This window comes from Ischnura elegans, chromosome 3 (genome assembly GCF_921293095.1).
Source record: "Ischnura elegans chromosome 3, ioIscEleg1.1, whole genome shotgun sequence".
NCBI lineage: Eukaryota > Metazoa > Arthropoda > Insecta > Odonata > Coenagrionidae > Ischnura > Ischnura elegans.
In genome coordinates, this window is record NC_060248.1 from 107,323,894 (window position 1) to 107,336,468 (window position 12,575).

Sequence of the window (12,575 nt, forward strand, 5' to 3'; positions counted from 1 at the left end):
CCTGAAGATTTTTTGCTGGTTAAGAAAGGCATCTCTCATTGATGGCAAGTTCCTTCTGACGTAATTTATTATCAATACTCTACTTTCTCCCCTCTGAAACCGGAAAGAAACTGATAAAAGTAAATTATCACTTTACTAGAAGACAAGTTTCCATGCCTTGATAAATGGTCAGACGTAACGAAATAATCATGACGGGCCATCCCTGTCCGTTTTAGTTTTTATGCTCAAGATTTGAGTAATTTCCTCCTATGGATTACCTATTTATTAGATTGGTGTATGAATTTTATGCATTTCCCATGGATATTACCTTCTTTCTTTATGCACTGCTTCAATAGTGCGTGGTTTTCTTCTTCCGTATCTCACTGTTGTTAATGTTATTGTTCCGTATCTTTTTTTTGTCTTCAAGCTTTCTAGATTTCTTCCTTTTCCGGGTGTTGCCTGTTAGCTTTCATTTGCTATCTTAAATTTCCATCATTTCGAAGCGTGATGGGCATCGTCATTTATTGTTATTACCACCCCAATTTCTCGGGAACGTTTTTGAAGGAATACCGACGATTCTTACGGGCTGTAGTCTCATAAGAATTACCAAGGTAGGGGAATAGCTTCTCCATACGGCTTTTCTTTGAACACTTTGAGCAAAAGAATTACTGCATATATCTTGTTTTCAGGGTCATTTTGTTGCACACATTTTTCTTTATTGTATCGTGGTCTTGTGCGGTTGTTCGTCGATGCTTAGCTGCAGGGGTGCCCATCATACCATTGACGTCGTCTCATTGCTACCCTCCCCGAAATCAAAAATTCCTACCGTTAGGTAAATTTCAACGAGGCCTCTTTTCGCCGTCCACGGCGAAATCCGTGTGCTCAACAACGCGTTGTGAAAAATCGCCGATACGTCATCGAGCCCATGTTCATTTGTACGGAAAATAGCGCCGCGCCGGCTAGTCGCCGCGATGATCATGACTGGCGTACACTGCGCGGAGTCTTGTACTGCGTGGGTTGATACGTCTGAACTCTGAAGGGACTCAATTAGGCCCATGGTTATTTTATGTGCCGTCCTCGGCGCCCGGAGAAAAGTCAGAGCGTCTGAAAGCGGGCTCATCTTTTTAGTATAGAATAGGTATTCGCAAACTCATCTGCAAGGAATAAAGAGGGTGTGAAGCACAAGTTAAGAATCGTGTACGTACTTCTGCTTGACCGTGACTTAAATTTTAAACTGTGTCCCTCCTATGCCCTGGTTTACTTCTCTAAACATTTTTAGTTTTTGTTAGTACTTGTTATTTTCTGCCCTGTATGTAAATTTACTGGGGATAAGTCAAGTTCTTTAAATATTTTTCATGTTTCTTTTAAATATTGTTTAATTCTCCCAAAAATTGTATTCGTCCTCAATTTTTCCAGAAAATGGTTGACTTGTGCTTCACACCCCCATAATGCCTTGCTAATGAATTTGCTAAAAGCTATTTTGTACCAAATGGAATTTCTTCAATGCTAATAACAGTATTTTTGTATAATCATTTCCATTCACTCTTGCCTTTTGGGCATGATGGAAATCATTTTATTTTAACTCTGCTACTTTCTAAGTAGGTACATTCGTTGACTGTGTCCAACCTGAAATATTGGCAATTTTTCTCATGTTATTTTGCTCTTCTGGCTCTTATTTGGTGTCCACTGTTTTGAACTTGTGAAGTTGCCATATACTGAAGTAGTCCATTTCTTACAAAAAATAAATTTTCTTTGTATTTTCATTAATAAAATTCATTTAAAAAAATAATATTTATTAAGGAATAAAGGTTAATTAAAATATTACAATTAATTTATCTTTAATTCGGCCATAATGTACTTAGACTTTTTAAGGTAATATTGTGGATATATGCCTGTGGTTTATTGGTAATTGGTTGTAATGATTACCTCAATTAATCACCACTTAAGGATTTTCTGGTTATAGTTGAGAATCTAATTTTAACCTTTTTTCTCTGGCAACAGCTTATAGGTACTGCTAATGTCTGCTATGCTAGTGAACACTCCGAAGTTGACCCTGGATCACGCCAGATGACGCTAAAGACAAGAAATGTAAGTAACAATTAGGTCCATTTAATTATCTCTTTAATCTCTCGTAATTGTATTGTGTAAAATTTGGACAGTTTTGGGGATGAGTGGGTTGGTTTTATGTCTGCATTAGGCCGTAATGTATATCCAGCTTTACATCCTTTTAGATTATTTTGCATAAATAGAGTACATAATTACGTTTAACTGAGATTTATGAAGTAAATTCATCTACTAACTTTCTAGAATTTAATGGGACATGGAAAGCATGCTTGTTGTAGCTGCGAATGCAAGGGTAAAAAAATGGTGTCTATTCTATAGGATGGGTGTGCAGCAAACCCCCAAATTGTGGGATGGACAAAGTCCTGGAAAAACCTTTATTAGAGCAGAGTTGCTATGGATGAAGTTGTAAACAAGTATGCAAATTTGCAGAGCCACAACCTCTGTTATTTGTGTGGGAGGTAGTTATCTCCTTCTTCAATCCTGCTTAGGAGCAAAACCTTCCCTCAAACCCCCACCCTGGCTTATTTGTGGGGTTGGTCCCAGTAAGAGTAGTCATATCTTACTCCTTCCACTAATAGGCTCATTGGATCATATAAGTTCATTCAACGAGGCTAAGTTGTAGAGCTAAATCCTTTTCAAGGCATTATTTTTTGAAGTAAATTTAATTGACAGAGTAATGGTGATATTACTTCCAGTAGCCTCACATACTGACAAGAGCTGCTCATGATTTTTGTTGTGTTTAAATTGCGAGAGAACTTTGTGCATACATGCAAGCCATGAAAGAAAGATGGTGCTCAATTTACAAGCAAGGTACTGCATTGAATATCCATTGCAAATATCCACATTGGTATCAATATTTCCGGAAGTAAATGTATTATTTGCATATCAACTTCATTTATCCTTTGAATTTTTATATTTTTTTAAGCCTGAAATTTTTTTATAAAACAAGGGAGCATTTTACCCAAAAATTATGAAGTCTATTCAAGACAGCAGGATTGAAATAAAAAGCTATTCCTTTGGTTTTGGCTGTCCCCAAATGAACTTGACTGTCACAGGAGTACAATTATTACAGCCATTTTATCACCAGTGCTAATTGGAGGTGTTTTTTACGCCAGCTAATTATTCCTGGAAGTGGTGCATATTTGTGCTGTGACCATGGGGTTTGAACTCCTTACCTACTGACCATTGGCAATGCAAACATAGTATCACATTTACTTGTAGTTATTATGAAAGATGTAAGGACGTATAATTCAATAAGGATAGTGAAATTTATCTCTTTAAGTAACAAAAATGATTTTTTTCCTGTTTAATTGCCAAATTTAAAGCTTGTTGGATATAAATTTCAATATGGGAACAAAATTAAGGAAAAACGTGTTGAAAGTATGTTTGTCCCATAATTTCTTACAACATTGGAAAAATATTCTCTAAGAAAAATTATAAAGTTATTTTTACTTTTTAATGCTGCTAAAACTATAATTTTTATACCTAAATTTCTTTTTTTGCGATACCTCTGCAGTTGCTAATTGTACCTTTAAAATACTTGTATCAATTTCATTCCTTTGGAGAATATCTTCTTGACAGATGGTTCTATACCCTATGTTCACATATTCATTTCACCTTTCCCCTCTAATTCCTTAACTATTGAAGATAAGATGTAAATTGTCTAGTATTTTTTGTATCTGTGGATGAGGCATTTTCAATAATCAAGTTTTATGATTATTGTCATTGGACACATGCCTTTATAGCATCAAGAATGGTTAGATAAAAACTGCTCTGCCATAAACATTTTAGATCTTCTTGGAAATCAATTTTTGACATTGTTTTCATACTAGTGGTAGTTGTTTTAGTATGATTTTATTGGGATTTTTTTTATATCAATGGTGCTTTTAAAGTCCTTCTTCTCTCTTGAACTTAATTAATGGTTGAAAATTTTGGAATAAATCAGGTTCCCAGCATCAAGTGTTTGCCTTCAGGTAACATGAAAGTTTACGCCTAGGCATAGCAAATCACTAAGTATTTTCTCTAAATGAAAGGAATGAAGTCTTTTGTTAGATTCCTTGAAATAAACTAGAACAAAACTACAAAAATGTGACGTAGGTAAATATTTTATTGAAGTGTGTCATTATGGCTTGTATTACTAAGTACATAAATGGTTCATTAACCATTTTGCCATGGATTCTGTCTCTTAAATACATTGAGTAATTTGTTTTAATGATATTTTTACACTGTTCAGTTTTCTGTTAACTTTTATCTTTTTAAATATTGCAGCTCACTTTTTGCCGTTATATTGCTTGGGACGAATCTCTCATATACTCCCCACATCCAAATGATCCAGAGAAAACATTGCTGAAACAAGAAGCAGTTGTCACCGTGAAAGGCGTTCCTTTAACTAACTACATGGAAGATCTCCTCACCAACAGCATTTCTTGTAATGCTGGAAAGGTAAAAAAAATTTACTTGATGAATTTGTTATTCCTTTTGAAAAAGACTTGTAAGTACATGTTTGATATTCCTCTTCTAAGTATTGTGGAAGGAATATCAGTTTTTGTTCAACAATTCCTTGATTGCTATTTTAAATTAATGGGGGTTAATCTGTTGCTTCAACCGTGTGTTTGTAGTTTTAACTTTATGAAGTTTAGAATGCATTTAATTTCTCATTAAGCTTATTGTTTTGAAAATTAGTGCACCCAAATGTTGGTAAGACTTAATGTCTTTTGTACCAAGTATCTTCCTCATATATCTTCCTATCTGTTACATAGTAGAATTATGTAGTTGGACTTTAATGGAGAATTTTTAAGTTTGTCAGTTCCTTTTGCAGAACTTTTACAGGAGATATGAAATAAATATTTTCAGGTGAAACCACTCATTATTTAAAGCTCCAAATTGTAAAAGTTCAATGAATGCCGTTTAAAAAAGAAGCTACATATTACTGTAATTACTAGTTATATGAGTATTAGTTTTCTTTGAAGGTTCAAAATTGTCCTCTAGGGTTCTGATAATGAGGTTATCATTCATTAACAACTCTGAGCAAAAAAATAACATTATTTATAATTTAACAAGATACATCAGAAAAGGTTTATATTTATATCTAGCAAAGGTGTTTTCAAAAATTAATACTTCATGTGTTTGAACCATGAAGCAGGGAAATATTGATGTTATAGCTTTAAAAGAAAAATTACATTGGTGAAATCAAGCAGCTCTTGTATTATTGAAGTGTAAGATTTTTTGGAATTTAATGTATCATCAGAACTTCATGAGCCTCTCTTGAAAAGGCATCAATGGAAGCTGTTGTACCAGAGTTATGTGGCTACCTGGTGCTAATATGGAATAACTGTTGATGCCATTTAATGATGTGGGAAGTCAGATGCCAGCCATGTGAAGGCATAAAATCCCTCATTTGGCATGAATAGTCAAGGTGGTCTCTCTAAAAGTAAATATATTTTAGTTACATATGCACATTTTAACAAAAAGTTAACTTTTTTAATATGAAATATGTTAAAAATCAGTCATTGCATTATCAGACTCCCCTGTTGCTTTTGAGTTTCGGTAGAAGATTGGCCTGCTATTGGTACCACCACTGCCTCTATAGGAAAAAAAACAATGTAAAGTATGTGCACAAGGTCTGCCAGTGTTCAATTTCATAAGGCTTCACATTATGAAACATATTTTATTAGTATTTTACTCTAGAATTAATTTTTCATAGGTCCTCCATCATGCCTTTTTAGAATTTAAGTTTGGTGCTAGCTGATTATACCCAGAGTTTATAGCTTCCTTCTCTTTTTTCAGGGACGTCAAGCAATTGAATGGGTTATCAGCAAGCTTGATTCTGAGGTGAAAGGAATTGCAAGTTCTGCTGCTCGAAGTACAGATGAGCTCTTGATGAATACACGTCGCTCTATTGATGACATCACAACTGCTGCCAAAAAGTCATTTGATGATCTGCAAAATTTAGGAACCGGTGGAGGGCAGAGTCTACCGAAATTTTAGTATTAGAAATTAATTAGGAACCAATTTTTTATTCAGGCACTTCAAAACTGAGCAAAACATTCCTGATGCATATTTTTTCTTCTGAAATTCTAAACCATGAAAGTCCTTTATTGTTATGTTTATGATGATGTGTCTCATTTGATTAATTCCACTTTGGAATTTTCTGTTAATTGTCCCTCTATCTCTCAATTCTCATATAACTCGTTATAAATTTCTTATCCATTACTTGTCATGTTAATTTATTGCTCAGTTCTCGTTTTTAACCTTGAAGTGTATTAGTTACAAATTATTCTGAAGACCAAAGACTAATTGTCTAATAAGTATTTTATAATTCGAGCAGATGCACAACTATCTTCATGCTGCTTTTTTGTATATACATGGCTTACATATAAATGCTCATTCAGAAGTAGTTTCAGACATTATTTTTTGCAAAAATCTGATGGTGGTATTTAATCAGAAATTAAAACATGATGTAACTTTAGAATATTGTAAACCCCTGAAAAATTGCGCATAAGTTTCAACAAATTGAAATTATTTATATATTTTTGTGAATTGATTCGGCTAAGATTCACACGAGTGTGTGATGATAAGTTTTCTGCATTTTTGCTGAAATGAATATTACTTTGGAATTTGCCTATGATAAATTTCGGAGTATGTAGCCTTAAAATGTTTTAATGTCAAGGTCACTAATTGTACACCTACTTATTAGCTTCTCACCTCGGAGGTTCTGGTATTTACCTCTTCTGGCTGGTTCAGAAGGTTGCACTGTTTCGCACAGCCATGTTGAAATGAGAAAATTGCTCGGACCATGACAAGTAAACATTCCTTTGTAAATGAGCTGATTGTGGAATGTATTTAAATTATGATGTAAATGATTAGCTTGTTTATGAATGCATATGTTTTACCTTGTTCTTGAGTAATGAGTTACTGGCCTGTTCTGTGGCCAAAATCTGTAAAGTGATGAAGGAAATGCTGTGCATTTTCATCATGTTTATGCCACATGATCGTATAAATTGTGTACGTATGTACATGAGTTGTTTTGTAAAAAGAAAAGTTATGTAAAAGTGAAGTTGTGATGGCAGTTTTTTTAATAAAATTTGAAAAAACTCATATACACTTCTCATTTGGTTATTACTCCCTCATTTTGGCCTTGCTCAAACAGCAGTGGCTTTAGCGTGTGTCATGGGTGGGCCAGATTATAAAATGGTCTTTGTCATCATAAAATCCACTTCGATTGTATTTGTTGCATTTTACGGAGTTAATGTGGACAATCCAAAATGTTATAGCAAATTAGCAGAGTGGTTTTGCATATGCCTATACCTATATACAATCTATTTTAGAAAATAAAGTTTGAATCTGGAGTTCGATTCTGAGATTGATCCATCTTATTAGGGTGGGCCCAGGCCCACCCCTAGTGCACCCACTGTGCTCAACTGAGACTGCCTGATTCTATCTAGGCTAAAGAGTAGTGTCACTGCCACCAGTCAGCTGGGCAACCGTTTCTAAGGGAGTCAGAGTTTGTGTCACGTTCATTTGCGGTTGGAGTTGCATTACTTTTTTATGACCTGGCTGCCCTGCTACATATACTTGGTGAGGAGAGGTCTTCTTGTGAATCACAACTCTTTGGAAATATGTATTGTTCAAATTCCATGAGATGTCTACTCTTGCATTTACCTAGACGGAATGACTGGTTGCAGGCCTCTATCACCAATCACTTTTGTCAGCATTGGGTGGTGTACAGGTGACTGTGTAAGGTACCAATTGTGATATGTATTACTATGCACACTACGATGGCACCCTCTCCCCCACTTACTTAGCCACACCAGCTCACCCGCAAAAATGAAATGAACAGAGTCAAGTCAATAGGATAGTTAGTATACTACTTGTTTTCATAGAATTTCTCATCATCATTGGTCAACAATCCTAGGATTGGTTTGACGCAGCTCTCCACTCTATTCTCCTTTCAGCTAATCTTTTCACACCCACGTATTTCTTCTCTTTCACATCTCTCTTCACTTGTTCCATATATTTTGTTCGAGGTCTTCCTTTTCCATTCTTACCTTCCACTTGTCCTTCGACGATTGTCTTCATCAGGCCATCATGTCTCAGGATGTGGCCTATAAGGTTGTTCCGTCTTCTTATTAAGGTTTTCATAAGGCTTCTCTTCTCTCCTACTCTTCTTAGGACTTCTTTGTTACTAACTCTGTCGATCCATTTGATTTTCATCATTCTTATGTAGCGCCACATTTCGAAGGCCTCTATCCTTGCTTTCTCCGCTGCGGTCATTGTCCATGCCTCACTTCCGTATAGGAGCATACTCCAGATGTAGGATCTTATAAATTGTTTCTTTACTTCCATACTTAAGTTTCCTGCTGTAAGCAGGTCTCTCTTTTGGTGGAATGCTCTCTTCGCCTGGGCTATTCTGCTGATAATTTCTTTCTTGCTTCTCCCGTCACTAGTTATCTTGCTTCCCAAATAACAGAATTCATCCACCTCTATCAGTTTTTGCTTCCCTATTTTAATGTTAGTCTTGACTTCTTCTCTTCTGCTGCATACTAAGATCTTGGTTTTCTTTGTGCTTATTTTCAGTTGATATCTACCCATTACCCTACCCATATTAACTAGAATATTTTTCAAATCCGTCTCTGTTTCTGCTATAACGGCTATGTCATCGGCAAATCTTAGCATGCTAATTTTTTCTCCATGAATATTCACTCCCAATGCATTTTCTTTGATTTCATTAATGGCTTTCTCAATGTAAACGTTGAAAATTACGGGTGACAATGTACAGCCTTGTCGCACTCCTTTCCTAATTCTTGCTTCTTCACAGCTGGGCCCTGATTTTATCACCGCTACTTGGTTTTTGTATAAACTGTGGATGATTCTTCTGTCATTATAAAGAACCCCGATTTCCTTTAGGATTCCGAGCATTGTGCTCCAATCCACGTTGTCAAATGCTTTCTCTCAGTCCACAAACGCAATGAACGTTGGCTTGTTCTTTTCCATTCTCCTCTCTATGAGCAGTCTTAGGGCCAATATTGCTTCTCTTGTGCCTTTGTTTTTTCTGAATCCAAATTGGTCCTCATCCAAGTACTCTTCTGCTTTTCGTTCTATTCTTCTATAGATGATCCTTGTCAGTATCTTCGACGCATGTGTAGTCAGGCTAATGGTCCTAAAATCTTCGCAGTTCTCCACTCTTTTCTTCTTAGGGATAGGGATTATAATGTTCCTCTCAAAGTCCTCTGGTATCTCACCTGTCGAATACATTTCATTAATGATTTTGTATAGCTGGTTCAACGTCTTCTCTCCTGAATTTTTAATTAGTTCTGCAGGAATGTCATCAATGCCAGACGCTTTATTTATCCTGAGGTCTCTTACAGCTGCATCAAATTCCGATCTTAAAATTGGGGCTCCCATGTCATCGGCATCCACTTCCCTCTCGTTTTCGATAGCATTCCTTCTGAGGCTGCTTCCATTGTACAAATCTTCCAGATATTCCTTCCATCTCTTCCCTTTTTCTTCGTTTTCAATCATTAGTTCTCCGTTTTTGTCCCTAAGGGTATTACGTCTTACGCCCCTTTCCTTAAAGTGGTTCCTCACTATCCTATAGGCGGCCTCTACTTTTCCGTGCTTAAGATTGTTTTGCACGTCTTCACAAATACTTTTCATCCACATTTCTCTAGCCTTCCGCGCTTTACGACATATTTCATTCCTTATTCTCTTGTTACGATTCTGTCCTTCCTCTGTTTTGGCAGCCTTGTATTTTCTTCTTTCTTCAATGAGATCTAATACTTACTGCGTGATCCATGGTTTTTTCATAACGACTCTTCTTTTACCAAGAACTTCCTCAGCTGCTGCCTGCAGCCCACTTCTAATGGTTTTCCAGCTCTCTTCCATTGGTTTGTTGGTCGTATCCTCTCCTATTTTATTTTCTACAGCCTCTTTAAAAGCCAGTTGATGCTGAACCTCCCTCAATTTTTCAACCTGCCATATGTTTTTCACGGCTTTCTTCAACTTTTTAAATTTAAGGTGGCATTTCATCATAACTAAATTATGGTCACTATCGACATCTGCCCCTGGATAACTTTTGCAGTCCTTCACCTGGTTCCTGAATCTTTGTTTCACTAGAATGTAGTCGACTTGGAATCTTCTAAGGTCTCCTGGCATCTTCCACGTGTATCTTCTTCGCAGGGGATTTTTGAATAAAGTGTTGGTAACCACTAGTCTGTGCTCCGTACAGAATTCAAGTAGCCTTTCTCCTCTTTCATTTCGGTTACCTAACCCATATCTCCCAGTTATTATTCCATCTTGACCTTCGCCGACGACTGTGTTCCAGTCACCTAAAATAATAAGATTTTCTTCCCCTCTTACCTGCTTGATAACTTCCGCTATATCTTGGTAGACATCTTCTACCTCTTCATCTTCATAATCTGACGTAGGCATGTAAACCTATATCACTACAGTAGCTACGGGTTTAGTATCTATTTTCACCATTACTATCCTTTCATTAAACTGCAGGTAGCTTTTAACACGCATCCCGGCGCTCTTTCTAAGCATTATGCCCACTCCAGCATTACCATTTAGCGATCCTGTGTGTATCATTCTGTAGCTTCCACTCCAAAAGTCTCCTTCCTGGGGCCATTTCATTTCGCTGATGCCTAATACATCGAGGTTCATTCTTTGCATCTCCACCTTCAAGTTCTCCAGCTTACCGCAGGTGCGAAGTGATCTGACGTTCCATGTTCCTATCCGTAACATTCTATCACCTTTGACCGATGTACCCTCTCGAGTAGTCCCCGCCCGGAGATCCGAATGGGGGACTAGTTTACCTCCGGAATATTTTACCCGAGAGAATTCCATCATGTCATTATATTAATTGAGTGGAGTAGCTGCGACTCCTCGGGATGATAATGTGGTGGTTTCCCCTTGCCTTCCACATCGCAGTGCTACAGCCGTTAAAGTAAATGTTACCATGCCCGTAGTGGAATGTACGTCGCTGTACCGACCAGTATGGCCTTCACCTTCGCACATGTGAGGAAGAGCTGCTACCCTCGCCCCGGGTGTTGAGAGGCATAATTGTTGGCGGCCCCCAATCGCCAAGTCACGGTATCTTCACAGGTTTTGGTATCATTTAAATAGTCTACCTTACCCAAGGGTAGCCCAATACCCCCTCAGATCACCGCCGCTTTTTGTCCACGACTGCTTATTCGACGAGAGAACTCGCTTATCTTGCAGCTAACCTCTATATCTAAAGGTCGACCCACCATCCGCAACCCGGTGGACGCACTCAGTGGCTTTAAGCTCAGCCGCGAATTTCTATGGAATTATTTCTTAAATTTAGTTAAAAAAGTTGAGTCTGTTTCAATGACCCCTAGACGTGCTGAATAATAGTGAGTGCAGGGGAAAGGTGGAATTAAGATTGGAAGGAAAACCTCTTTCTTCATTCATCTCCAAGGAGAGGAGAAGGATGAATAATTGGTAGGGTCCCAAATGCCATAAGAAAGATATACCCACCCTAGGGTGAGAGGAATTTTGTGAGGGACTGCCATTGTACATTCATCTTAGTTATAAATGCAGTGATATTGGCAGAGAAAAAGCAAAGAGATAGGGGTCCAATTAGGAAAATAAGAGGGTTAGTAATGGCTTTCACTAAACAGCTCCCGCATCCATAACTGTAAATAAAAATTGACTTATAAAGGTTAAAAACATGTTTCTGCACTTGAGCCATAAGATTACATACTTAAAGATTTAACTTGTTTTTGGCTGTTTACAATGTTTTTGTAGCTCAAACGCTTTCTGCATGATGCCCTTGTGGTGCTTGAGCTGGATAATTTCTTAGAGCGCACGAAGCCCAAGTGCTGCTCAGGATAACGTTCATTGCTACTGCATCCAGTAATTTGCCTATTCTTCTTGACCTACTCGACTTCTGGATATATTTTATCACTGTCTTTTTTTACAAACAGATCCCCATTATTTATCTTAACTGCTGGAGAAACTGCCTCAAAATTTCTAGAAAGGCCCAGCCAGCAGGGTTAAGGCACACTCGAGGTTAGCTGTGTGGAGTGAATCAATGTTTAAAAAAATTATTGATCCCAGAACATTACTTAAGATCATTATTGTTGTGATTCACAGCCTATGCGATGGTTTCATAGGCTGTGAATTTGAGCATATCCCCTGAGAATGCATTATGTTTGAAGAATATGGGGTGATTTGATTTTTATGCCACATTTTATAAATTTTTAAAGAATTTTATCTTCAACAATAGCCCCATCATGATAAATAAAGTGAAGTTTTCGTCAAAGTTTTAATGTTAACAGGCGAAAATTTTCAGCTGTTAATTAATCAGAATAGAAAAATGATTTTTATCTTATTTGTTGTCACTCCAATGGTGAACAGGAAGCTTGTGAAAATAAATTAAAATCGTGTCCCTCGATCTCACCCCCTAGCATAATGTATTTAAATAATGATATAGTTATGATGTTTACAGCATCAAAATACAATGATTAACGTATAAAAATGATAAAATTTGGAAAACTCTCAATTCA

General features: G+C 36.9%; 1 protein-coding gene across 2 annotated transcripts in view; it reads left to right on the forward strand.

The window, feature by feature from the left end:
- LOC124156328 (protein slowmo) overlaps nucleotides 1-7,140 on the forward strand; it is a 30,254-nt gene extending 23,114 nt beyond the window's left edge. For both annotated transcript variants that reach the window (XM_046530815.1, XM_046530816.1), the window contains 3 exons: nucleotides 1,981-2,067; nucleotides 4,312-4,485; nucleotides 5,830-7,140. In XM_046530815.1, coding sequence (XP_046386771.1) covers nucleotides 1,981-2,067; nucleotides 4,312-4,485; nucleotides 5,830-6,030 — 462 coding nt within the window. In that variant the 3' untranslated portion in view covers nucleotides 6,031-7,140. The remainder of the gene's footprint in view (nucleotides 1-1,980; nucleotides 2,068-4,311; nucleotides 4,486-5,829) is intronic.
- Nucleotides 7,141-12,575: the final 5,435 nt, after the last annotated feature.